This window comes from Manis javanica, chromosome 6 (genome assembly GCF_040802235.1).
Source record: "Manis javanica isolate MJ-LG chromosome 6, MJ_LKY, whole genome shotgun sequence".
Classification (NCBI taxonomy): domain Eukaryota; kingdom Metazoa; phylum Chordata; class Mammalia; order Pholidota; family Manidae; genus Manis; species Manis javanica.
In genome coordinates this window covers 85686530-85714491 of record NC_133161.1, presented here as the reverse complement: position 1 = coordinate 85714491, position 27962 = coordinate 85686530, and the positions used below count along the sequence as shown (strand labels likewise).

The window sequence follows — 27962 nt, the reverse complement described above, 5'->3', positions numbered from 1 at the left end:
TTCTCTTTGTGTCTGATAAAATTCCGAGGTAAATCTGTCCAGCCCGGGTGCTTTGTTCTTGGTTAGTTTTTTGATTACCATTTCAATTTCTTTGCTCGTAATTGGTTTGTTTAACTTTTGTGTTTCTCCTTTGGTCAGTCTTGGGAGATTGTATTTTTCTAGGAAGTTGTCCATTTCTTCTAGATTTTCCAGCTTGTTGGCATATAGGTTTTCATAGTAGTCTTTAATAATTCTTTGTATTTCTGTGGAGTCTGTCATGATTCTTCCATTCTCATTTCTGATTCTGTTGATTTGTGTTGATTCTCTTTTTCTCTTTATAAGTTTGGCTAGAGGCTTATCTATTTTGTTTATTTTCTCAAAGAACCAGCTCTTGGTTTCATTGATTTTTGCTATTGTTTTATTCTTCTCAATTTTGTATATTTCTTCTCTGATCTTTATTATGTCCCTCCTTCTGCTGAGTTTAGGCCTCATTTGTTCTTCTTTTTCCAGTTTCGATAATTGTGATGTTAGACTATTCATTTGGGATTGTTCTTCTTCAAGTGTGCCTGGATTGCTATATACTTTCCTCTTAAGACTGCTTTCGCTGCATCCCACAGAAGTTGGGGCTGTGTGTTGTTATTTGTTTCTATATATTCCTTGATCTCTATTTTGATTTGTTCATTGATCCATTGTTTATTTAGAAGCATGTTGTTAAGCCTCCATGTGTTTGTGAGCCTTTTTGTTTTCTTTGTAGAATTTATTTCTAGTTTTATACCTTTGTGGTCTGAAAAATTGGTTGGTAGAATTTCAATATTTTGGAATTTACTGAGGCTCTTTTTGTGAGCTATTATGTGGTCTATTCTAGAGAATGTTCCATGTGCACTTGAGAAGAATGTATATCCTGTTGCTTTTGGATGTAGAGTTCTATAGATGTCTAATAGGTCCATCTATTCTAGTGTGTTGTTCAGTGCCTCTGTGTTCTTACTTATTTTCTGCCCAGTGGATCTATCCTTTGGGGCGAGTGGTGTGTTGAAGTCTCCTACAATGAATGCATTGCAGTCTTTTTCCCCCTTTAGTTCTGTTAGTATTTGTTTCACATATGCTGGTGCTCCTGTGTTGGGTGCATATATATTTAGAATGGTTATATCCTCTTGCTGGACTGTGCCCTTTATCATTATGTAGTGTCTTTCTTTATCTCTTGTTACTTTCTTTGTTTTGAAGTCTATTTTGTCTGTTATTAGTACTGCAACCACTGCTTTCTTCTCACTGTTGTTTGCCTGAAATATGTTTTTCCATCCCTTGACTTTTAGTCTATGCATATCTTTGGGTTTGAGGTGAGTTTCTTGTAAGCAGCATATAGATGGGTCTTGCTTTTTTATCCATTCTATTATTCTGTGTCTTTTGATTGGTGCATTGAGTCCATTTACATTTTGGGTGACTATTGAGAGATATGTACTTATTGCCATTGCAGGCTTTAAATTTGTGGTTACAAAAGGTTGAAGGTTGGCCTCTTCAGTATCTTACTGCCTAACCTAGCTCGCTTATTGAGCTGTTATATACGCTGTCTGGAGATTCTTTTCTTCTCTCTCTCCTTATTCCTCCTCCTCCATTCTTCATATGTTGTGTGATTTGTTCTGTGCTCGTTTTAGGAGTGCTCCCATCTAGAGCAGTCCCTGTAAGATGCCCTGTAGAGGTGGTTTGTGGGAAGCAAATTCCCCCAGCTTTTGCTTGTCTGGGAATTGTTTAATCCCGCCATCATATTTAAATGATAGTCGTGCTGGATACAGTATCCTTGGTTCAAGGCCCTTCTGTTTCATTGCATTAAATATATCATGCCACTCTCTTTCGGCCTGTAGGGTTTCTGTTGAGAAGTCTGATGTTAGCCTGATGGGTTTTCCTTTATAGGTGACCTTTTTCTCTCTAGCTGCCTTTAAAACTCTTTCCTTGTCTTTGATCCTTGCCATTTTAATTATTATGTGTCTTGGTGTTGTCCTCCTTGGATCCTTTTTGTTGGGGTTCTGTGTATTTCCGTGGTCTGTTTGATTATTTCCTCCTCCAGTTTGGGGAAGTTTTCAGCAATTATTTCTTCCAAGATACTTTCCATCCCTTTTCCTTTCTCTTCGTCTTCTGGTACCCCTATAATACGGATATTGTTCCTTTTGGATTGGTCACATAGTTCTCTTAGTATTGTTTCATTCCTGGAGATCCTTTTATCTCTCTCTATGTCAGCTTCTATACGTTCCTGTTCTCTGGTTTCTATTCCTTCAATGGCCTCTTGCATCTTATCCATTCTGCTTGTAAATCCTTCCAGGGTTTGTTTCACTTCTGTGATCTCCTTCCTGACATCTGTGATCTCCCTCCGGACTTCATCCCATTGCTGGTGCATTTTTCTCTGCATCTCCGTCTGCATGTTCATGATTTTTATTTTGAATTCTTTTTCAGGAAGACTGGTTAGGTCTGTCTCCTTCTCAGGTGTTGTCTCTGTGATCTTTGTCTGCCTGTAGTTTTGCCTTTTCATGGTGATAGAGATAGTTTGCAGAGCTGGTACGAGTTACAGCTGGAAGAGCTTTCCTTCTTGTTGGTTTGTGGCCTTTCTCTCCTGGGAGAATAGCGACCTCTACTGGCTTGTGCTGGGCATCTGTGCACAGACAGGGCTTCTGCTTCCTGCCCGGCTGCAATGGAGTTTATCTCTGCTGTTGCTGTGGGCGTGGCGTGGCTCGGGCTGCTGCTTCAAAATGGTGGAGCCCCATTGGATTGGGAGTGGCCAGGAGGCTATTTATCTCCGTAAGGGGCGTCTGTGCTCCCTGCTGCCCAGGGGTTAGAGTGCCCAGAGATCCCCAGATTCCCTGCCTCTGGACTAAGTGTCCTGCCCTGCCCCTTTAGGATTTCCAAAAAGCAGTCTCCAAACCAAAACAAGAGGAACAAGAAAAGAAAAAAAAATTAAATAAATAACAACAACAAAAAGAAATTCGCATGATTTTCTTTGTCCTCAGGTGCCGTTCTCATGCACCAGCTCACCGGTCTTGCTTCTGTTTCCCTAGTATTGGGGTCCCTGTCCCTTTAGGACTTCCATAAAGCACTCGCCAAAAAAAAAAAAAAATGAGGTAAAAAAGAAAAAATAGGAGAAAAAGGGCCGCTCCCATTTCTTTGTTGTCCGACATTGGCCTCAGGCACCTGCTCACTGGTCCTGCCACCCTGTTTCCCTTGTCTCCAGGACCGCACGCATCCACTGTGTCTGCGCTCTGGTCTGGATGGCTGGGGCTGGGTGTTCAGCAGTCCTGGGCTCCTTCTCCCTCCCTGGTGACTCTTCTCCACCCGCCGGGAGCTGGGGGGAGGGGCGCTCGTGTCCCGCCGGGCCGGGGCTTGTGTCTTACCCTCTTCGTGAGGTGCTGGGTTCTCGCAGGTGTGGATGTGGTCTGGATGTTGTCCTGTGTCCTCTGGTCTCTATTTTAGGAAGAGTTGTCTTTGTTATATTTTCATAGATATATATGGTTTTGGGAGGAGATTTCTGGTGCTCTGCTCACGCCACCGTCTTGGCTCCGCCTCCTGATGATTCTGGATTTTTGTGTCTTCTCTTTATACTGTTCTTTGTAACTTGCTGCTCCCTTTCTAAGGTTTGGTATTAAGTATTTTTTATTTTACTATGTTAATTTTTTACAGTTTTGCTTGCAAATTTTACTTTGAATCTTTTGATAGATTAAAAAAGTGGATCATTCTTTTTAAGGTGGTTAAGGTATCATCCCCTACAGTAAGAAATTTTCCATTTAGTAAATTGATAAGACACATATAGCAAAACTATGTTTATACTGTAAGATAAGTTTGCTCAGTTAGGTTTTTTATTTCAAATTGAGTATTTGGGTTGACACGTAATTTGGAATATGTAATTTTGTGTATTAAATCAGTTGAATTATTTATTAAATATGCAAGAAATTTTTGAAGTAGAAAGAAACCATTTTTAATTCTGAAACATAAAACATGTCAATTTTGTTGCATAGTTTTCTAAGATTTCAAGAAAAATATGACCTGTGTTTCCTACATGAGAAAATTTTATTTTCAAATGCTGCTGATAGAAAATCAACCCTTTGTTGAAAAGGAGAAATTTGTAGTGATATTTTATATATTAACACTGAGTTAGGAGGTCCTTCTTAACATCATGAAGCTTTATCAATTTCAGGTATACAAAGAAGCACTGACGTAACCGTACGAGGTCCTATGGAAAACAATATGAATGGCTTATATTTCAATTTTGATTTATAATTGAATTGTTTTTAAGTTAAATGGTGATTTTCAAATATCTGTGGTTCTCATATAATTTATTTTCCTTCGGAGTTCTTTTTTTTTTAAAGTATCATTGACATAAGATCTTATGATGATTTAACATACACATCACAGTGGTTGAACATTCACCTATATTATCCAGTTCTCATCCCCTCCATTGCGATCACTGTCTATCAATATACTAAGATGTTATAGTCATTAATTGTATTCTCCATGCTGTACTACTGTCCCCGTTACCTACCTATATTGTGATTGTGAATCATAGTGTCCCTTAATCCCCAACCCATCCACTTTTGTAATCACTACTCCCTTCTCGGTGTCTGTGAGTCTTCTACTATTTTTCTTTTATTAAGGTATAATTGATATACACTCTTATGAAGATTTCACAAGAAAAATAATGTGGTTGCTGTATTCACCCATATTATCAAGGTTCCCCCCATACCCCATTGCAATTACTGTCCATCAGTGTAGTAAGATGCCACAGAGTTACTATTTGTCTTCTCTATGCTACACTGTCTTCCCCATAACCCCCCAACACACCATGTGAACTAATCATAGTACCTCTCAATCCTCTACTCCCTCCATACCCACCCTTCCCCTTTGGTAATGCCTAGTCCCTTCTTGGAGTCTGTAATCTTCTATTATTTTGTTCCTTCTGTTTTGCTTTGCTTTTTCTTTTTTTTTTTTTTATAAGATATCATTGTTATACAATTGTATGCTCAGGTTTCACATGGGCAACATTGTGGTTACTACATTCCTCCCTATTATCAACTCCGCACCTCATACCCCATTACAGTCACTGTGCATCAGCATAATAAGATGCTTATAGAGTCACTACTTTGCTTCTTTATGCTATACTTCCCCCCTGTGACCCTCCTATATTATGTGCACTAATCATAATACCCCTGAATCCCTTTCTCTCTCCCTTCCTACCCACCCTGTCCAAACCCTTTCCTTTGGTAACTGCTAGTCCATTCTTGGGTTCTGTGAGTCTGCTGCTGTTTTGTTCCTTCAGTTTTTCTTTGTTCTTATACTCCACATATGAGTGAAATCATTTGATACTTGTCTTTCTCCGCCTGGCTTATTTCACTGAGCATAATACCCTGTAGCTCCATCCATGTTGTTGCAAATGATAGGATTTGTTTTCTTCTTATGGGTGAATAATATTCCATTGTGTATATGTACCACATCTTCTTTATTCATTCAACTACTGATGGACACTTAGGTTGCTTCCTTGTCTTGGCTACTGTAAATAGTGCTGTGATGGACATAGGAGTGCATATGTCTTTTTGAATCTTTGATCCTGTTTTGTTAGGGTAAATTCTCAGGAGTGGAATTGCTGGGTCAAATAGTATTTCTATTTTGAGTTTTTTGAGGAACCTCCATACTCCTTTCCACAATGGTTGAACTAATTTACATTCCCACAAAAGTGTAGGATAGTTCTCCTTTCTCCGTATCCTTGCTGGCATTTGTTGTTGCTTGTCTTTTGGATGTTGGCCATACTGTCTGGTGTGAGGTGATATCATCATGGTTTTAATTTGCATTTCTCTGATGATTAGCAATGTGGAGCATCTTTTCATGTTCCTGTTAGCCATGTGAATTTTTCTTTGGAGAAGTGTCTGTTCAGATCATCTGCCCATTTTTTAATAGGGTTATTTGCTTTTTGTTTGTTGAGGCATGTTAGCTCTTTATATATTTTGGATATCAACCCCTTATTGTATATGTCATTTATGAATATATTCTCCATAGTGTAGGATGCCTTTTTGTTCTATTGATGGTGTCGTTTGCTGTACAGAAGCTTTTTAGTTTGATATAGTCCCACTTGCTCATTTTCGCTTTTGTTTCCTTTGCCTGAGGAGATATGTTCATGAAAAAGTTGCTTATGTTTATATTCAAGAGAGTTTTGCCTATGTTTTTTTCTAAGTTTTATGGTTTCATGACTTACATTCAGGTCTTTGATCCATTTCAAGTTTACTTTTGTGTATGGAGTTAGACAGTAATCCAGTTTCATTCTCTTGCATATAGCTGTCCAGTTTTGCCAACACCAGTTGTTGAAGAGGCTGTCATTTCCCCATGTATGTCCATGGCTCCTTTATCATATACTATTTGGCCATATATGTGTGGATTTATATGTGGGCTCTCTATTCTCTTCCATTGGTCTATGGGTTTGTTCTTGTGCCAGTACGAAATTGTTTTGATTACTGTGGCTTTGTAGTAGGGATTGAAGTTGGGGAGCATAATCTCCCCACTTTATTCTTCCTTCTACGGATTCTTTTGGGTATTTGGGGTCTTTTGTGGTTGCATATGAATTTCAGAAATATTTGCTCTAGTTCGTTGAAGAAAGCTGTTGGTATTTTGATAGGGATTGCATTGAATCTGTATATTGCTTTAGGCAGGATGGCCATTTTGAGAATATTAATTCTTCCTACCCGAGAGCATGGGATGGATTTCCATTTATTAGTGTCTTCTTTAATTTCTCTCTTGAGTGTCTTGTAGTTTTTAGGGTATAGGTTTTTCACTTCCTTGGTTAGGTTTATTCCCAGGTATTTTCTTCTTTTTGATGCAATTGTGAATGGAATTGTTTTCCTGATTTCTCTTTCTGCTAGTTCATCATTAGTGTATAGGAATGCAACAGATTTCTGTGTATTAATTTTGTATCCTGCACCTTTGCTGCATTCAGTTATTAGTTCTAGTAGTTTTGGAGTGGATTCTTTAGGGTTTTTTATGTACAATATGTTATCTGAAAAGAGTGACAGTTTAACTTCTTCCTTACCAATCTGGATGCCTTTTATTTCTTTGTGTTGTCTGATTGCCATAGCTAGGACCTCCAGTACTATATTGAATAAAAGTGGGGAGTGTGGGCATCCTTGTCTTGTTCCTGATCTTAGAGGAAAAGCTTTCAGTTTTTCAGTTAACTATGATGTTGGCTATGGGTTTGTCATATATGGCCTTTATTATGTTGAGGTACTTGCCCTCTGTACCCATTCTGTTGAGAGTCTTTATCATGAATGGGTGTTGAATTTTGTCAAGTCCTTTTTCAGCATCTATGGAGATGATCATGTGATTTTTTTCTTTTCTTCTTGTATGTGGTGGATGATGTTGATGGATTTTCGAATGTTGTACCATCCTTGCATCCCTGGAATGAATCCCAGTTGATCATGAAGTATGATCTTTTTAATGTATTAGAATTCAGTTTGCTAATATGTTCTTGAGGATTTTTGCATCTATGTTAATCAGAGTTATTTGTTTGCAATTCTATTTTTTAGTGTCTTTGCCTGGTTTTGGTATTAGAGTAATGCTGGCTTCATAGAATAAGGTTGGAAGTATTCCTTCCTCTTCTACTTTTTGGAAAACTTTCAGGAGGATGGGTATTAGGTCTTTTCTAAATGTCTTATAAAATTCAGTGGTGAAGCCATCTGGTTTGGGAGTTTTGTTCTTAGGCAGTTATTTGATTACTGATTCAATTTAATTGCTGGTAATTGGTCTGTTCAGACTTTCTGTTTTTTTCCCAGGTCAGTCTTGGAAGGTTTTATTTTTCTAGAAAGTTGTCCATTTCTTGTAGGTTATCCAATTTGTTAGCGTATAATGTTTCATAGTATTCTCTGATAATTCTTTGTATTTTGGTTTTGTCTGTAGTGATTTTTCCTTTCTCATTTCTTATCCTGTTTATGTGTTAAGACTTTTTTTTCCTTGATAAGTCTTTCTAGGGGTTTATCTATTTTGTTTATTTTCTCAAGGAACCAGCTCTTGGTTTCATTGATTTTTTTTTTGTTGTTTTATTCTTCTTAATTTTATTTATTTCTTCTCTGATCTTTATTATGTACTTCCTTTCTACTGAGTATGGGCCTTGTTTGTTCTTCTTTTTCCTGTTTCATTAATTGTGAATTTACACTGTTCATTTTGGATTATTCTTCCTTGTTTAAATAGGCCTGTATTGCTATATACTTTCCTGTTAGAACTGCCTTCACTGCGTTCCACAGAACTTGGGGTGTTGATTCTTGTCTTCATTTGTCTCATATATTGCTTGATCTCTGTTTAATTTAGTCATTGATCCATTGATTATTTAGAAGCATGTTATTAAACCTCCATGTGTTTGTGAACCTTCCTGTTTTCTTTGTACAGTTTATTTCTAGTTTCATACCTTTGTGATCTGAGAAGTTGGTTGGTACAATTTCAGTCTTTTTCAATTTGCTGAGGCTCTTTTTGTGGCCTAGTATGTGATCTATTCTTGAAAATGGTCCATGTGTACTTGAGAAGATTGTGTATCCTGCTGCTTTTGGGTGGAGTGTTCTGTAGATGTCTGTTAGGTCCATCTGTTCTAATGTGTTTTTCAGCGCCTCTGTCTCTAGTTATTCTCTGTTTGGTTGATCTGTCCTTTGGAGTGATTAGTATGTTGAAATCTCCTAAAATGAATGCATTTCATTCATTTTCCCCCTTTAATTCTGTTAGTATTTGTTGCACATATTTGGGTGCTCCTCTGTTGGCTACATAGATATTTATAAATGGTTATATCCTCTTGTTGCACTGACCCCTTTATCATTATATAAGGTCCTTCTTTGTCTCTTGTTACTTTCTTTGTTTTGAAGTCTATTTTATCTGATTCAAATATTGCAACACCTGCTTTTTTCTCCCTATTGTTTGTATGAAGTATCTTTTTACATCCCTTCACTTTTAGTCTGTGTGTGTCTGTGGATCTGAGTGAGTCTCTTTTACAGCATATAGACAGGTCTTGCTTTTTAGCCATTCTGTAACTATGTCTTTTGATTGGTGCATTCAGGCCATTTACAGTTAGGGTGATTATCAATAGATATGTACTTATTACGATTGCAGGCTTTGGATTCATGCTTATCAAAGGTTCAAGGCCAGCCTCTTTATTATCTAACAGTCTAATAACTGAACTCTCTTATTATGCTATTATAAACACAACCTGAAGATTGTTTTTTCTCTACCTTCTTTTTCTTCCCCCTCTACTCTTTATATGTATGGTGTCATATTCTGTACTCTTTGTGACTGACTTTGTGGGTAGCTGATTTAATTTTGCATTTGGTTAGTAGTTAATTGGTCTGCTTCTTTTACTGTGGTTTTATTTTGTCTGTTGGCAACTATTTAGCTTTAGGAGCACTTCCATCTAGAGCAGTCCTTTTAAAATACACTGTAGAGATGGTTTGTGGGAGATAAATTCCCTTAACTGTTGCTTATCTGGGAATTGTTTAATCCCTCCTTCAAATTTAAATGATAATCTTGCTGGATAGATTATTCTTGGTTCGAGGCCCTTCTGTTTCATTGCATTGAATATATCATGCCACTCCCTTCTGGCCTATAAAGTTTTTGCTGAGAAGTTTAATGATAGCCTAATGTGTTTTCCTTTGTAGGTGATCTTTTTTCTCTCTCTGGCTGCCTTTAGTACTCTATTGTTGCCCTTGATCTTTGACATTTTAATTATTATATTACTTGGTGTTGTCTTCCTTGGGTCCCTTTTGTTGGTAGATCTGTGCACTTCCATGGCCTGAGAGACTATTACTTAACTCCAGATTGGGGAAGTTCAGCAATTTCTTCAGTTACTTTCTATCTCTTTTTCTCTCTTCTTCTGGTACCCCCCTTTAAAGGGAATATTTTTACGTTTGGATTAGTCACAGTGTTCTAATATTCTTTCATTCCTAGAGATTCTTTTTTCTCTCTCTGCCTCAGCGTCTTTGTATTCCTGTTCTCTAATTTCTATTCCATTTGCTGTCTCCTCTGCCTCATCTAATCTGCTTTTAAATCCCTCCCGTTTATGTTTCATTTCAGCCACTGTATTTTTAAGATGTCTGTCTCCCTCTTCAATTCGTCCCTTAGCTCTTGAATATTTTTTGTAGCTCCATTAGCATGCTTATGACTTTTATTTTGAATTCTTTTTCAGCAAGATTGGTGATCTCAGTCTCACTTATACTTATTTCTGTTGTTTGAGGGATTTTGGATTGAACAGGGTTCTTCTGCCTTTTCATTATCCTGTTGCATAGTGAGAAATACTAGGTTTGTGTAGGCAGCACCCTCTAGTGCCCAGAAGCTTGGCTGTTCAGAGCTGCCTAGTACCTGGAGTGGTGGTAGTGGTCGCAGGTGAGCAGTGCTGGTGCCTACCTTAAAAAGCAAGCCCTTTCGTGTTCCCTTGCTGCAGTGCCTGGCTCTTCTGTCAGAGCCAGTGAGCCACACGGGGTGAACAGCCTCTGCGTTAAGGCCCTAAAGTTCTGTAGACGGAGCTGCCTTCAGGCTGTCCTGGAACCATGGCGGGGTTCGCCGGTGAGTGGTGCCATTGCCTGCCTGAAGGATAGAGCTCTTTCCTGTTTCCCGGCCACAATGCCTGCCTCCACTGTCAGGACCAGTGCACCGTGTGGAAGGAGCAGGTTCTGTGTTAAGGTCCTAAGCTTTCATAAGTGGGGCTGCCCTCCGGCTGGCCTGGAGCAATGGCAGGGAAAGTGGGTTTGCCTGCAGGTACCTGTGGAGGAATAAGCAGCAGGCTGTTTATCATGGTGTAGGGGCCTTGGGGCTGTGTTGCCAGTCAGGGGGATAGAGCGCCTGAAGCTCCTCAAAGTTACCAACCTATTGTGCTGGGTGTACCTGGTCAGTTTTGTCCACCTTTTCCTTATCCTGAATCCTTGCCCCTTTTAGCAGCTCTCTCACTGTTGGGAAGTCTTTCAAAGCACCTGCCTTTCTTTTGTACCAGGGCAGCTGGTTGTGGGAACCTGTTTGCAGCCTTAGTCTCTGACTTCAGTTTTCAGCCCCTGTGATCTCCAGAGCACCATGTAATGTGGGTTTGTGCTCCCGGAGTAGATTTCTAGGGCTGGGTATTCAGCAGTCCTGGGCTTCTTCTCCCACTCCACTCAGATTCTCTTCCTCCTGCCAGTGAGCTGGAGTCGGGGGGTAGGGGGCTTGGGTCCCACCAGTTCACAGTTTTATTACTTTACTCTTTTTTGTGAGATGTTCTCTTTTTGCAGATGTAGACTGGCTCGTGCAATCTTACTTCTGGTCACTCTTTTAGGTGTAGTTGTTCTATTTGCTGTATTTTTCCATTATATGTGATTTTGGGAGATTTCTGCCTCACTTCTCATGCTGCCATCTTTTTTCTCCTCCTGTTTTGCTTTGTTTTTATACTCCACAAGTGAGTGAAATCATTTGGTATTTGTCTTTCTATCCTTGGATTATTTCACTGAGCATAATACCCTCCAGCTCTGTCCATGTTGTTGCAAATGGTAGGATTTCTTTTCTTTTTATGGCTGAATAATATTCGATTGTGTTTATGTCCCACTTCTTTATCCATTCATCTATTCATGGTACTTATGTTGCTTTCATATCTTGGCTATTGTAAATAGTGCAACAGTAAACATAGGGGTGCATATATCTGTTTGAATCAGGGTTCTTGGTTCTTTTTTTGGGTAAATTCTTAGGAGTGGAATTACTGGGTCAAATGGTATTTCCATTTTTAGTTTTTTGAGGAACTTCCATACTGCTTTCCACAATGGTTGAATCAGTTTGTGCTCCCACCAACAGTGTAGGTGGGGTCCCCTTTCTCCACATCCTCACCAGCATTTGTTGTTTCTTGTCTTTTGAATATCTGGTGTGAGGTGATATCTCATTGTGGTTTTGATTTGTATTTCCCTGATAATTAGTGATGTGGATCTTTTCATGTGCCTGTTGACCATTCATATTTCTTCTTTGGAGAAGTGTCTTTTCAGGTCCTCTGCCCATTTTTTAATCAGATTATTTGTTTTGTTGGGTGTTGAGGCTTGTGAATTATTTATATATTTTGGATGTTAACCCCTTGTTGTCATATGATTTCTATGCTTTTCCTATAAATCTGGTTTAAAATACTAATTCCATCAAAGAATAAAGGCAAATTTATCTATGGAAATCATTAAAAACTCCTGTTTCAAATTAAGGAGGTTTTTCTTGAATGTTTAGTTTAAAGGATTTAAGAGTGGCATCATGATTTGCTTAGGATGAAATCTAATTTAAAGATTGTGTTCAGTAAAGATAGCCACATATTTAAACTTTCTCTCAGAGATAAATATTCTTGCTTCATGACCTTAGCACTTTGTTTAAATTCCTCATAAGGTCCTCTAAATTATTGTTGGTGTATATGCTCTCGTCCACTTTATTTGCTATTTGAGGGTTAGAGATTGTATCCTGTTCTTCACAGGCCCACCAAAGTTTCCAATAAATATTTACTGAGTTAAAAAAAAAAACCGCTTCTGTGACCAGCAGTTTCACAGTGAAAAGGATTATTGCCAAAGTATCAATAAATTAGGTGACCAAATAAAAGATTATGCTTGAGACAGATTTTGGAATGAGATACTGATAGCTATGAGTTTCTCATGCTTGTAAAACACAGTTTGCTTCCTATTACAATATGCCTTAATATCTTACTAAGATGGCAAGAAAAGAATTTTGTTAGTGCTGTAAGAGGGCTTCGTGTCTCTGATGCACATATGGTCTATGATTCCTTATTCCTTGCTGTTAAATGAAGTTGTACTAAAGAAGTTTGTGCTCTGTCTTTATCTTACTGTTCTGAATCCTGTTCTTTTTCTTAGGAAGACATTAGATATTGGTGTATTAGATTCCAGACATTTTCTTTGAGCCAGGTTTAACATCAGTTTGAAATAAAAGACTGAGATTGATTTACACTACAAAGAAAAGAAGTCTTCAGCGACTTCTTTGGCTTGTGAAGTGTTGATCAAATTATATCACTCTTTAGGTATTGTGAAGAAAGGATTCACATAGATTTATATATTTGACATTGCTTCTTTGAAATCCAGTTTTTTGGAAAGTCAACTACTGAAGTATAATTTATATTCAATAGCACTCTCATTATAGGTGTACAGTATAATGTGTTTTGACAAGTGTATATAGTATGTTACCATACCACAACTAAGATTCAGAATGTTTCATTTTTGTCATATCCTTTGGCTATAATCTTTCCCATCCTTACCCTAGCTCTGTATCTGTTAGTGTCTTTTCTTCCTTTAAAGGTTAGTATTGCCTAGTCTAGGATCTCATGAATATGAACATAGAATCATACATGTTGTCTGAATTCTTTCACTCACCATGATGTTTTTCAGATTCATCCGTGTTATTACATTTATTAGTAGTTCATTCCTTCTTATTGCTGAGTGGTATATCATTGTATGGTTATATCACAACTGATTTATCCAACTGATTTGATAATAGACATTTGCTTCCAGTTTGGGGTTTTTATGAGTAAAAAGCTGTTATGAAAATTCACTGATAAGCCTTTATGTGCACATATGATTTCATACATAGAAATGGAGTTACAGGGTCTTAAGAGTAAAGCAAAATACTTGTACAGAGAGCAAAGTATAGAGAAAGTTCTAAGTCTACAAAAGTAGTAGAATTAATAAGCAAATTTATCCAAGTCATGGGATAAGGCAATATTGAAAAGTCAATTGTATTTCTATATATTAGCAATAAACATAAAATAGAAAAAAAATGCCACTAAGAATAGCATACCAAACACTATGAATTAGTTAGAGATAGTTTTAAAAATATGACATACAGAAAACTGCAAAACACTGATAAGAAAAATTAAGACTTATATACATGTAGAGATATACCTTGTTTATGGATTAGAAGACTCAGTAACTCAGTTATTTCCCAAATGATCTATAAATCAACTCAATCCCTATCAAAAGCAAAATCCCTAGGTTTTCTTATAAAAATACAAAGAACCCTGGGTTTTCTTATAGAATACAAATAGAATGCAAAACAGTCTTGGGGATAAAAAGGATATATAGCACACTAGCATGTCATTTTAAAGCTTACCATGAAGCTGCTGAAATTAATAAAGAGTAGTATTGGCATAAAGATAGACTTAAGGATCAGTGGAACAGAATAGTGCCCAGAAATAGACCCATCATTGCTTTTCAGTGAAGGTGCCAAGATAATTCAGTGGGGAAAGGAGTGTATTCAAGAAATGGTACTGGAACAACAGGGTATCCATCCATGTGCAAAGGCAAAACAAACCTTGACTCACACCACATAAATTAAAATGGATCATAGAAGTAAATATATTCGTGAAAACTATGAAACTTCTAGAAGAAAATGTCAGAGAAAATTTTGCATTAGGCAAAGATTTCATGAACCAGGAAAGAAAATGTACCATTAACGTAAATAAAAACACAGGCTAGAGACTTGGAGAAAGTTTTTGAGGTGTGTGCATGTTTATGTATGTATATGTATGTGTGTATGACTTGTGTTCAATATATAAAGAATTCTTACAATTCAAAAATAAGAAAACAGCCCACTTACAAAACTTGGCAAAATATTTGAACATTCTGCAGGAGATAATAAAGTAGCAAATAATAAGCGCATTATGAGTTGTTCAATGTAATTATACCATAAAGAAAATGCAAATTAAAACCATAATGATAAAACACTACACACCCACTAAAAAAAAAAAAAAACCCGAAAGATAGGATGTTGATTAATGAGACTTTCACATACTGCTCTAGGAACTGTAGAAAAGGTTGGCAGTTTCTTATAAAATAAAACATGTTTACCCTAAGACTCTCTAATTCCATGATTACATTTCCATTTCTGAGATTAAAAACCTCTTGGTTGCTGTGTATTATCATATATGTCATATCTGTATATATGATTATATATACATAATTTCTGCACACTATTATGTATGTGTATCATATATACAGATATAATATAGAATAACCAAGAGAGATATGTGTGTATAGCTGATAGATACATGACTATATATGGTATACATAATATATATAATACATGTGATAATATTTATGGTAATACATTCAACAGTGCTGATTCAGTTTACTAATTCTGTTAATGATTTGTGTTTATACTGTTAATTTTATTGATCTTTTCAGCAAATCAGCCATTTGTTTCATTGATTTTTTTGTTTTGTTTTTCTGATTTCTGTTTATTTCTGTTCTTTTAAGGAAAGCACTTATTCTTCTCTTTCTGGCTTAAGTTAGAGCTTAAATTATTCAGACCTCTCTTCTAATAAGTATTGGAAACTAGGTTTTTAAGCACTACTTTAGCTGTATTACACAAATTTTGATATTATATTTTCATTTTTATACATTTCAGAATTTTTCTCATTTTCAGTTTGGTGTATTTTTTAGCTCTCAGATTACTCAGAGTGTTGTTTGCTTTCCAGTATCTGAGGATTTTTTCCAGAAATTTTTTGGTTGTTCGTGGTTTCCAAATTAATTCCTTGTGGTCAGAGAACATATTCTGTATAATTTCAGTCTTTCTTGATATTCTGGGGTTTATTTTATGGGCTATCTTGATGAATGTTCTATGTTTACTTAAAAGAAATGGTATATTCTGCTGTTGGGGTATAGTGCCCTATAAATGCCAGGTAAGTCAACATTGTTGATACTGTGGTTCAAACAAGTCTTCTGTATCCTTACTGATTTTTGTCTAATTATTAATCTCCAATGTAACACTGGATTTGACCGTTTCTCATTTCAGTTTTGCTAGTTTTTTTTACATGTTTTTTTTCTTTGTAACAGCTTTATTGAGCTATATTTCACCCACCATACAATTCATCTATTTAAAGTTTATAATTCAGTGATTTTTAATATATTTACTGAGTTGTACAACCATCACAATTATGGAATATTTTTATCACTTCAAAAAGAAACCCTGTACTCTTTAGCTATTACTCCCTAATCCTATATCCTCACCCCCTCAAAGCAACTACAAATCTACCTTCTGTCTCTTTATATTCATCTACTCTAGATAGTTCATATAAATGGAATCATAATATGTGTTTCTGTGCTTAACTTCCTTTATTTGGCATAAGGTTTTCAAGGTTGTTCATGCATTTTGAAGCTTTGCTGTTAGGTGGCTACACATTTAGAATTATTATTTCTTTTTGAATAATTGACCTCTTTATTATTATAAAATACCCATTTTATCCCTGGACATATTTATTGTCCTGAAATCTACTCTGTCTGGTGTTAATATGACTCTAGTTTTCTTTTTTTTTTTTTTTTTTTTTTTTAAGGCTTCAATTATTTCTTTATTGAGATATAATTGACATATGACATGTAAGTTTAAGGTGTACAACAATACGCTACATATCGCGATATGATTGCTGTTGTGCCAGCTAACACCTTTTTCATGTCACAGAATTATTTCTTCTAGTGGTGGGAACAATTAAGATGCAATCTCTTAGCAAGTTTGATGTTTATAATACAATTTTGTTGTCTGTAATCCCTGTACTGTGTGTTAGATCTGCAGGACTTAATCTCTTAGTTGCAAGTATGTAACCTTAAACAACATCTATTGTGCCCCACCTCCTAGGCTTTGTAACCATCATTCTGCCCCCTTTTTTCAAGTTCCTTTTTGTTTAGATTCCACATATAAGGGATATCATATAATATTTACCTTTTTCTGACTTATCTCACTAGCATAATGTCCATCCATGTTGTCACAACTTGCAGGATTTCCTTCTTTCTCATAGCTGAGTAATATTCCACCGTATGTGTATATATATGTGTGTGTGTGTGTTCAAAATCTTTATCCTGTCATTTCTTGATGGATACTTAGGTTTTCCCATAACTTGGCTGTTGTGAACAATGCTACAGTAAACCTGGGAGTGCACATACCTGTCTGATACACTGTTTCATTTCCTTTGGATATATATACTCAGAAGTAGGATTGCTGGATTATATGATAATTCCATTTTTAATTTTTTGAGGAACCTGCATACTGTTCTCCAAAGTAGCTGGGCCGGGTCATCATCACAGTACATAAAGGTTCCATTTTCTCCACTTCCTTGCCAATGCTTGTTTTCCTGACAGTCATTTTTACAGGTGTGAGGTAATACCTCCTTGTTTTGATTAATTTCCCTAATGATTAGTGATACCAAGCCTCTTTTCTTGTACTCATTGACCATTTGGATGTCTTCTTTGGAAAAATGTCTATTTAGTTCTGCCTGTTTTTTTTTTTTTTTTTTTTTTTTTTTTTTTTTTTAGGAATTTAAGCTATTTATTATACAGCATTCTATGGACATCAAAAGAATTAACATAATCTTCTCTCATTTATAGAAATAAGAAAATGCTATCAATTCCAAGTTAGATCAGAGTTTCATAAGAAGAAATACAATATCTTTTCATAATTCTTTTTTTCTCATTTTTCTTATGGCATTTATTCTTGTTCTGTAATGCCTGAGATGATCTTCATTATATTCCTTTTTTTTTTTTTTTTTTTTTTTTTTTTGAGAGGGCATCTCTCATATTTATTGATCAAATGGTTGTTAACAACAATAAAATTCAGTATAGGGGGGTCAATGCTCAATGTACAATCATTAATCCATCTCAAGCCTAATTCTCGTCAGTCTCCAATCTTCTGAAGCATAACGAACAAGTTCTTACATGGTGAACGAATTCTTACAGAGTGAATAAATTCTTACATGGTGAACAGTACAAGGGCAGTCATCACAGAAACTTTCGGTTTTGATCATGCAATATGACCTATAAACCATCAGGTCAAATATGAATATTCATTTGATTTTTGTACTTGATTTATATGTTGATCCCACATTTCTCCTATTATTATTATTATTTTTATTTTTAATAAAATGCTGAAGTGGTAGGTAGATGCAAGATAAAGGTAGAAAACATAGTTTAGTGCTGTAAGAAGGCAAATGTAGATGATCAGATGATCAGGTGTGTGCCTATGGACTAAGTATTAATCCAGGCTAGACAAGGGCAGCAAAACATCCACGGATGCAGAAGATTTCTCTCAAAACAGGGGGGGTGAGGTTCTGAGCCTCACCTCTGTTGATCCCCAAATTCTCACCTGATGGCCCCCCTGCGACTGTGCCTGTCTTAGGTTGTTCCTCCCTTGAGGAATCTTACCCGTCTCTGGCTAACCAGTCATCTTCTGGGGCCATACAGGGAAATGTAAAGTTGGTAAGTGAGAGAGAAGCCATATTGTTTGCAAAGGTTAGCTTTTTACTTCTTTGCAGATTTATGCCCTGTGGCTTCTATGCCCAGCACTTGTCTCGAGGTATCTTTACCACCTGGAGGAATTATGATACTCGGTAAATTCGATATGAGGCACGAATTCTATTTAAAGTTTGTAATTAGGAAGGAAGAAGAAAAGCTATAGATGTAGCATATGAAGGAAACTTGGGAGGATTGATTATTTCTTTGACATATCTTCTTGTATAGTACCTTAAGTATGTATAGGTTTTAAACTACTAACTAATTTGCACACACATATTGACATAATAGGAATACGGTGACATAAACAAAGCAAATCTATAATTACCTGCCATCTCCAGTGAAGCCAAGAAAACCATTTAGGCACCCTAGGCATTTGTGAAAATTTATCTATGATATGATGGATATTTTCCAACTGTACTTGAACCATCAGACAAATTAAAGCAGCCCATTTCTGGGATCTGTTCACATCCCATATGTTCTTTTAACCATAGATAGTCTATAGTCATGAGATTTTGGGGTGCTACAACTTGCACCCCTCCCAACTCCTGGTTGAGTTCCAACAGACAGATCCGGTCAAATTCGTTGTCTCACTGTATGCACATGCCAGCCTAGACATCTCCCTCCTCCTTCTCATGGCAAGTCCAGGAGATGGTGGGCTGGATGCAGCCACAACCGCAGCATCGTCCGGATCCCTGTGGAGGCTTTTTGATGATCATCCCCCGGCACGAGTCCTCCAGAGAGTGCTGATGCCGGAAGCTCCTCCTCATATCGTATCTTAGTTCATTTTCTGGGTATCCAAGCTAGGCCTTGATCTTCTGCGTAGAAACAAACAGACCCTTTGCCCACACTTTGACATGCCCTCTATACCACTGTGCAGAACTCATTGGAGGTCAGCACACAGTAACTGCTTTTTTTTTTTTTTTTTAATTAAGAGAAAGGAATATTATCAGAAAAGAGTACCTCCATAGCTGATCATCTGACACCCTTTAAGTGATCAACATTAAGGATATTTAAAGCATGCGTTGATCTTTGATTTACCAATAGTTTTATCCTGTTAAGGAGTAATCCCCCTTTTCTTTCTTTCTTTCTTTTTTTTTTTTTTAAATTTTTAATCTACACTTACCTGAAGAATACTATGTTTACTATGCTCTCCCCTATATCAGGTCCCCCCTAACAACCACATTACGGTTACTGTCCATCAGCTTAGCAAAATGTTGTAGAGTCACTACTTGTCCTCTCTGTGTTGTGCAGCCCACCCTCCCCTTTCTCCCTCCCCCCCATGCATGCTAATCTTAATACCCCCCTTCTTCTTCCCCCCCCTTATCCCTCCCTGCCCACCCATCCTCCCCAGTTCCTTTCCCTTTGGTACCTGTTAGTCCATTTTTGGGTTCTGTAATTCTGCTGCTGTTTTGTTCCTTCAGTTTTTCCTTTGTTCCTATACTCCTCAGATGAGTGAAATCATTTGGTATTTCTCTTTCTCCGCTTGGCTTATTTCACTGAGCATAATACTCTCCAGCTCCATCCATGTTGCTGCAAATGGTTGGATTTTTCCACTTCTTATGGCTGAGTAGTATTCCATTGTGTATATGTACCACATCTTCTTTATCCATTCATCTACAGATGGACATTTAGGTTGCTTCCAATTCTTGGCTATTGTAAATAGTGCTGCGATAAACATAGGAGTGCATCTGTCTTTCTCAAACTTGATTGCTGCGTTCTTAGGGTAAATTCCTAGGAGTGGAATTCCTGGGTCAAATGGTAGGTCTGTTTTGAGCATTTTGATGCACCTCCATACTGCTTTCCACAATGGTTGAACTAATTTACATTCCCACCAGCAGTGTAGGAGGGTTCCCCTTTCTCCACAGCCTCGCCAACATTTGTTGTTGTTTGTCTTTTGGATGGCAGCTATCCTTACTGGTGTGAGGTGATACCTCATTGTAGTTTTAATTTGCATTTCTCTGATAATTAGCGATGTGGAGCATCTTTTCATGTGTCTCTTGGCCATCTGTATTTCTTTTTTGGAGAACTGTCTGTTCAGTTCCTCTGCCCATTTTTTAATTGGGTTATTTGTTTTTTGTTTGTTGAGGCGTGTGAGCTCTTTATATATTCTGGACGTCAAGCCTTTATCAGATCTGTCATTTTCAAATATATTCTCCCATACTGTAGGGTTCCTTTTTGTTCTATTGATGGTGTCTTTCGCTGTACAGAAGCTTTTCAGCTTAATGTAGTCCCACTTGCTCATTTTTGCTGTTGTTTTCCTTGCCCGGGGAGATATGTTCAAGAAGAGATCACTCATGTTTATGTCTAAGAGGTTTTTGCCTATGTTTTTTTCCAAGAGTTTAATGGTTTCGTGACTTACATTCAGGTCTTTGATCCATTTTGAGTTTACCTTTGTATATGGGGTTAGACAATGGTCCAGTTTCATTCTCCTACATGTAGCTGTCCAGTTTTGCCAGCACCATCTGTTGAAGAGACTGTCATTTTGCCATTGTATGTCCATGGCTCCTTTATCAAATATTAATTGACCATATATGTTTGGGTTAATTTCTGGGGTCTCTAATCTGTTCCACTGGTCTGTGGCTCTGTTCTTGTGCCAGTACCAAATTGTCTTGATTACTATGGCTTTGTAGTAGAGCTTGAAGTTGGGGAGTGAGATCCCCCCTACTTTATTCTTCTTTTTCAGGATTGCTTTGGCTATTCGGGGTCTTTGGTGTTTCCATATGAATTTTTGAATTATTTGTTCCAATTCATTGAAGAATGTTGCTGGTAATTTGAGAGGGATTGCATCAAATTTGTATATTGCTTTTGGCAGGATGGCCATTTTGACGATATTAATTCTTCCTAGCCATGAGCATGGGATGAGTTTCCATTTATTAGTGTCCCCTTTAATTTCTCTTAAGAGTGACTTGTAGTTTTCAGAGTATAAGTCTTTCACTTCCTTGGTTAGGTTTATTCCTAGGTATTTTATTCTTTTTGATGCAATGGTGAATGGAATTGTTTTCCTGATTTCTCTTTCTATTGATTCGTTGTTAGTGTATAGGAAAGCTACAGATTTCTGTGTGTTGATTTTGTATCCTGCAACTTTGCTGTATTCCGATATCAGTTCTAGTAGTTTTGGAGTGGAGTCTTTAGGGTTTTTTATGTACAGTATCATATCATCTGCAAATAGTGACAGTTTAACTTCTTCTTTACCAATCTGGATTCCTTGTATTTCTTTGTTTTGTCTGATTGCCGTGGCTAGGACCTCCAGTACTATGTTAAATAACAGTGGGGAGAGTGGGCATCCCTGTCTGGTTCCCGATCTCAGTGGAAATGCTTTCAGCTTCTCGCTGTTCAGTATAATGCTGGCTGTGGGTTTATCATATATGGCCTTTATTATGTTGAGGTACTTGCCCTCTATTCCCATTTTGCTGAGAGTTTTTATCATGAATGGATGTTGAATTTTGTCAAATGCTTTTTCAGCATCTATGGAGATGATCATGTGGTTTTTGTCTTTCTTTTTGTTGATGTGGTGGATGATGTTGATGGATTTTCGAATGTTGTACCATCCTTGCATCCCTGGGATGAACCCCACTTGGTCATGGTGTATGATCCTTTTGATATACTGTTGAATTCTGTTTGCTAATATTTTATTGAGTATTTTTGCATCTACGTTCATCAGGGATATTGGTCTGTAATTTTCTTTTTTGGTGGGGTCTTTGCCTGGTTTTGGTATTAGGGTGATGTTGGCTTCATAGAATGAGTTTGGGAGTATTCCCTCTTCTTCTATTTTGTGGAACACTTTAAGGAGAATGGGTATTATGTCTTCTCTGTGTGTCTGATAAAATTCCGAGGTAAATCCGTCCGGCCCCGGGGTTTTGTTCTTGGGTAGTTTTTTGATTACTGTTTCAATTTCTTTGCTTGTAATTGGTTTGTTTAACTTTTGTGTTTCTTCCTTGGTCAGTCTTGGGAGGTTGTATTTTTCTAGGAAGTTGTCCATTTCTTCTAGGTTTTCCAGCTTGTTGGCATATAGGTTTTCATAGTAGTCTTTAATAATTCTTTGTATTTCTGTGGAGTCTGTCGTGATTTTTCCATTCTCATTTCTGATTATGTTGATTTGTGTTGACTCTCTTTTTCTCTTAATAAGTTGGGCTAGAGGCTTATCTATTTTGTTTATTTTCTCAAAGAACCAGCTCTTGGTTTCGTTGATTTTTGCTATTGTTTTATTCTTCTCAATTTTGTTTATTTCTTCTCTGATCTTTATTATGTCCCTCCTTCTGCTGACTTTAGGCCTCATTTGTTCTTCTTTTTCCAGTTTTAATAATTGTGATGTTAGACTATTCATTTGGGATTGTTCTTCCTTCTTCAAGTGTGCCTGGATTGCTATATACTTTCCTCTTAAGACTGCTTTCGCTGCATCCCACAGAAGTTGGGGCTTAGTGTTGTTGTTGTCATTTGTTTCTATATATTCCTTGATCTCTATTTTGATTTGTTCATTGATCCATTGATTATTTAGTAGCATGTTGTTAAGCCTCCATGTGTTTGTGAGCCTTTTTGTTTTCTTTGTAGAATTTATTTCTACTTTCATACCTTTGTGGTCTGAAAAATTGGTTGGTAGAATTTCAATATTGTGGAATTTACTGAGGCTCTTTTTGTGAGCTAGTATGTGGTCTATTCTAGAGAATGTTCCATGTGCACTTGAGAAGAATGTATATCCTGTTGCTTTTGGATGTAAAGTTCTATAGATGTCTATTAGGTCCATCTGTTCTAGTGTGTTGTTCAGTGCCTGTGTGTCTTTACTTATTTTCTGCCCGGTGGATCTATCCTTTGGGGTGAGTGGTGTGTTGAAGTCTCCTACAATGAATGCATTGCAGTCTATTTCCCTCTTTAGTTCTGTTAGTATTTGCTTCACATATGCTGGTGCTCCTGTATTGGGTGCATATATATTTAGAATGGTTATATCCTCTTGTTGGACTAAGCCCTTTATCATTATGTAGTGGCCTTCTTTATCTCTTGTTACTTTCTTTGTTTTGAAGTCTATTTTGTCTGATATTAGTACTGCAACCCCTGCTTTCTTCTCACTGTTGTTTGCCTGAAATATGTTTTTTCATCCCTTGACTTTTAGTCTATGCTTATCTTTGGGTTTAAGGTGAGTTTCTTGTAAGCAGCATATAGATGGGTCTTGCTTTTTTATCCATTCTATTACTCTATGTCTTTTGATTGGTACATTAAGTCCATTTACATTTAGGGTGACTATTGAAAGATATGTACTTATTGCCATTGCAGGCTTTAGATTCGTGGTTACCAAAGGTTCAAGGTTAGCTTCTTTAGTATCTTACTGCCTAACTTAGCTCGCTTATTGAGCTGTTATATACACTGTCTGGAGAGTCTTTTCTTCTCTCCCTTCTTATTCCTCCTCCTCCCTTCTTCATATGTTGTGTGTTTTGTTCTGTGCTCTTTTTAGGGGTGCTCCCATCTAGAGCAGTCCCTGAAGGATGCCCTGTAGAGGTGGTTTGTGGGAAGCAAATTCCCTCAGCTTTTGCTTGTCTGGGAATTGTTTGATCCCACCATCATATTTAAATGATAGTCGTGCTGGATACAGTATCCTTGGTTCAAGGCCCTTCTGTTTCATTGCATTAAGTATATCATGCCATTCTCTTCTGGCCTGTAGGGTTTCTGTTGAGAAGTCTGATGTTAGCCTGATTGGTTTTCCTTTATAGGTGACCTTTTTCTCTCTAGCTGCCTTTAAAACTCTTTCCTTGTCCTTGATCCTTGCCATTTTAATTATTATGTGTCTTGGTGTTGTCCTCCTTGGATCCTTTCTCTTGGGGGTTCTGTATAATTCCATGGTCTGTTCGATTATTTCCTCCCCCAGTTTGGGGAAGTTTTCAGCAATTATTTCTTCAAAGACCCTTTCTATCCCTTTTCCTCTTTCTTCCTCTTCTGGTATCCCTATAATACGAATGTTTTTCCTTTTGTATTGGTCACATATTTCTCTTAGTGTTGTTTCATTCCTGGAGATCCTTTTATCTCTCTCTATGTCAGCTTCTATACGTTCCTGTTCTCTGGCTTCTATTCCTTCAATGGCCTCTTGCATCTTATCCATTCTGCTTATAAATCCTTCCAGGGATTGTTTCACTTCTGTGATCTCTTTCCTGACATCTGTGATCTCCTTCCGGACTTCATCCCACTGCTCTTGCATTTTTCTCTGCATCTCATCCCACTGCTCTTGCATTTTTCTCTGCATCTCATCCCATTGCTCTTGCATTTTTTTCTGCATCTCTGTCAGCATGTTCATGATTTTTATTTTGAATTCTTTTTCAGGAGGACTAGTTAGGTCTGTCTCCTTCTCAGGTGTTGTCTCTGTGATCTTTGTCTGCCTGTAGTTTTGCCTTTTCATGGTGATAGAGATAGTCTGCAGAGCTGGTACAAGTGACCGCTGGAAGAGCTTCCCTTCTTGTTGGTTTGTAGCCTTTTCCTGGGAGAATAGCGACCTCTAGTGGCTTGTGCTGGGCAGCTGTGCGCAGACAGGGCTTCTGCTTCCTGCCCAGTTGCTTTGGGGTTTATCTCCACTGTTGCTGTGGGCTTGGCCTGGCTGGGGCTGTTCCTCCAAAATGGTGGAGCCCCGTTAGAGGGGGAGCAGCCAGGAGACTATTTATCTCCGTAAGGGGCCTCTGTGCTCCCTGCTGCCCAGGGGGTTAGAGTGCCCAGAGATCCCCAGATTCCCTGCTTCTGGTCTAAGTGACCTGTCCTGCCCCTTTAAGATTTCCAAAAAGCACTCTCCAAATCAAAACAACAACAGCAACAATGAGAGAGGGAACAGAAAGGAAAAAAAAAAGAAAAAACACGCGATTTTTTTTTTTTTTTTTTTTTTTTCCTCAGGTGCCGGTCCCAGGCACCCGCGCACTGGTCCTGCTGCCCTGTCTCCCTAGCACCAGGGTCCCTGTCCTTTCAAGGCTTCCAAAAAGCACCCACCCACCGGTCCCGCAGGGAAGGAACGCTCAATATTCTTTTTCCTCAGGCACTGGTCCCACGCACCCGCTCACCAGTCCTGCCGCCCTGCCTCCCTAGCACCGGGGTCCCTGTCCCTTCAAGGCTTCCAAAAAGCACTTGGCAAAAAGAGAGAAAAAAAAGGGGAAAAACGCGCGATTTCTTCCGTCCTCAGGTGCTGGTCTCAGGCACCCACCCACCGGTCCCACAGGGAAAAATGCGGGATATTCTTTGTCCTCAGGTGCCGGTCCCAGGCACCCGCTCACCAGTCCCGCCGCCCTGCCTCCCTAGCACCGGGGTCCCTGTCCCTTTTAGGCTTCCAAAAAGCACTCGCAGAAAAGAGAAAAAAAAAAAGGGGAAAAACGCGCGATTTCCTCTGTCCTCAAGTGCCGGTCTCAGGCACCCGCCCACCGGTCCCGCAGGGAAAAACGGGGGATATTCTTTGTCCTCAGGCGCCGGTCCCAGCCACCCGCTCACCAGTCCCGCCACCGTGCCTCCCTAGCACTGGGGTCCCCGTCCCTTCAAGGCTTCCAAAAAGCGCTTGCCATAAAGAGAAAAAAAAAAAGGGGAAAAACGCGCGACCTCCTCTGTCCTCAGGCCCCGGTCTCAGGCACCCGCCCCCAGGTCTCGCAGGGAGAAACGCGGGATATTCTTTGTCCTCCGGCGCTGTTCCCAGGCACCTCCTCACCGGTCCCGCCACCCTGCCTCCCCAGCAACGGGGGCCCGTCCCTCTAAGGCTTCCAAAAAGCGCTCGCCAAAAAAAAAAACTGCTCCGGTTTCTCTCCACCCGCCGGGAGCCGGGGGGAGGGGCGCTCGGGTCCCGCCGGGCTGGGGCTTGTATCTTACCCCCTTCACAAGGCGCTGGGTTCTTGCAGGTGTGGATGTGGTCTGGATGTTGTCCTGTGTCCTGTGGTCTCTATTTTAGGAAGATTTTTCTTTGTTATATTTTCATAGCTCTATGTGTTTTTGGGAGGAGATTTCCACTGCTCTACTCACGCCGCCATCTTGGCTCCCGCCTCTCTAGTTTTCTTTTGATTGGTGTTTGCATGTTATATCTTTTTCCATTCTATTTCTTTTAGCCTGTTATTGTTTCATGTAGATGTCATATAGTTGAGTCTTGCTTTTTTTTAATCCACTGGTAATCTTTTAATTGGACTACTTAGACCATGTACATATAACTATCAGTAAGTTTGGATTTAAGTTTACCATCTTACTTTTTCCCATTTTTTTCTTCTGTTCTCATTCCTTTTTCCCTCTTTTCTTTCTTGCCTTTTAGCATCCTATTATACACATGTCTACTATTTGCTTATTAGTGGTTGCTGTAAAGTTATCAGTCTACTGTCAAGTATCTTTTTGTGTATTGTATAAGAACCTTTCCATAATATACTTCCATTTACCACCCCACCCCCCAATTTCACATCTTTGTGATAATTATTGTCATACATTTTACATATACTGTAACCCACCACACCCTCATATGTTACTTTGGCTTTAAGGAATTATTTCTAAAGATAATTTTTTTAATGAGAATAAAATACCTCTCATGTTTACTATTACTGGTACTCTACATTCTTTTGAATAGATCTGCATTTTCATCTAAGTATCATTTTCCCTCAGCCTGAAGAAGTTTCTTTAACATTCTTTGTTATGCTAGTCTTCTGGTAACAGATTTTGTTAGCTTTTGTCTTAAGATGTTTTTATTTTATGTGTTTGAAGGACTTTTTGATAGTATTGAATTCTAGGTTGACTCTTCTGGTGTTTTGATATTGGCTTGAATAATCTGGCTTAAATGATTTCTGATGAGAAGCCTGAAATCATTCTTATCCCTCTTTCCCTGTTTATAAATGTAATGTATGAGTTTTAGATTTTTTTCTTTACCACTGGTTTTGAAAAGTTTGGTTATGATTTGCCTTGGTTATGATTTTTTTGTTGTTGTATTTATGTTGCTTGGAATTTCATTCGAAAATCCATTTTTGGGCATTGTCTGTAAAAATGTATTTGTATATTTCTGACTGAAGAATTTGGGGATTTCTTAGAATTATACTTAACCCTATTAACCCCAGCAAATAGAGTGGTTACAGTTTATTTTATTAGTACTTTCCTGATTAATGTCTCTTAATTTATTAAGAGTTATTCAGGAGTTTTAGGTATCATTGTAGTTACATTTGTCTTTATTGAAAAAAAAGTCATATGTACATTTACCCCATATGTACCTCTAATTTTTATGTAGTATTTTCAACTTTAGTACTTAATTTGTAGAAATATTGACCTTAGCTTTAAGACAAAACACTTACTTTTTTTGATATGTATAATTAATTACAGTCATTTCAAAATGTGGTTACACATAGCAATAATAAAATGAGTTGAGTTATTTTTATCTGTGTTTAGTTTGAAACTCATGGAATTAATCCCTTTGTTTGAATATGTAAAGTGGTCTTATTACAGTTTAACTTTATTTCTAAGACAGTACTTTGGTTTTGACCATAACTATTCTTGCTCTAACTGTCTAAGTTTAATAAGGACTTAACAGTAACACATTAGTGGCAGATTCCTCATTATCTCATACTTCTTTTTAGGCCTGACCAACCCCGAATAACCAAAGATGTAATTTGTTTTCATGCTGAAGATTTCTTAGAAGTAGTTCAACGAATGCAGTTAGATTTACATGAACCTCCACTGTCCCAGGTATGTTTAAACCATTATTGTCTCCAGTGTAATTTTTATTATGGAAAAGACTTACTAGTATTCCTTGTT

The 27962-nt window shown here is 37.9% G+C and overlaps 2 protein-coding genes across 6 annotated transcripts in view; one reads left to right on the top strand and one right to left on the bottom strand.

Annotated features, from left to right (window-relative positions):
- The window catches only part of TMEM60 (transmembrane protein 60), an 83988-nt gene that overhangs the window by 40954 nt on the left and 15072 nt on the right, over window positions 1-27962 (bottom strand). The gene's annotated exons all lie outside the window — the stretch shown is intronic.
- The window catches only part of RSBN1L (round spermatid basic protein 1 like), a 191746-nt gene that overhangs the window by 155079 nt on the left and 8705 nt on the right, over window positions 1-27962 (top strand). For all 4 annotated transcript variants that reach the window (XM_073238945.1, XM_073238944.1, XM_073238943.1 and 1 more), the window contains one exon: window positions 27785-27893. In XM_073238945.1, the coding sequence (XP_073095046.1) occupies window positions 27785-27893 (109 nt within the window). The remainder of the gene's footprint in view (window positions 1-27784; window positions 27894-27962) is intronic.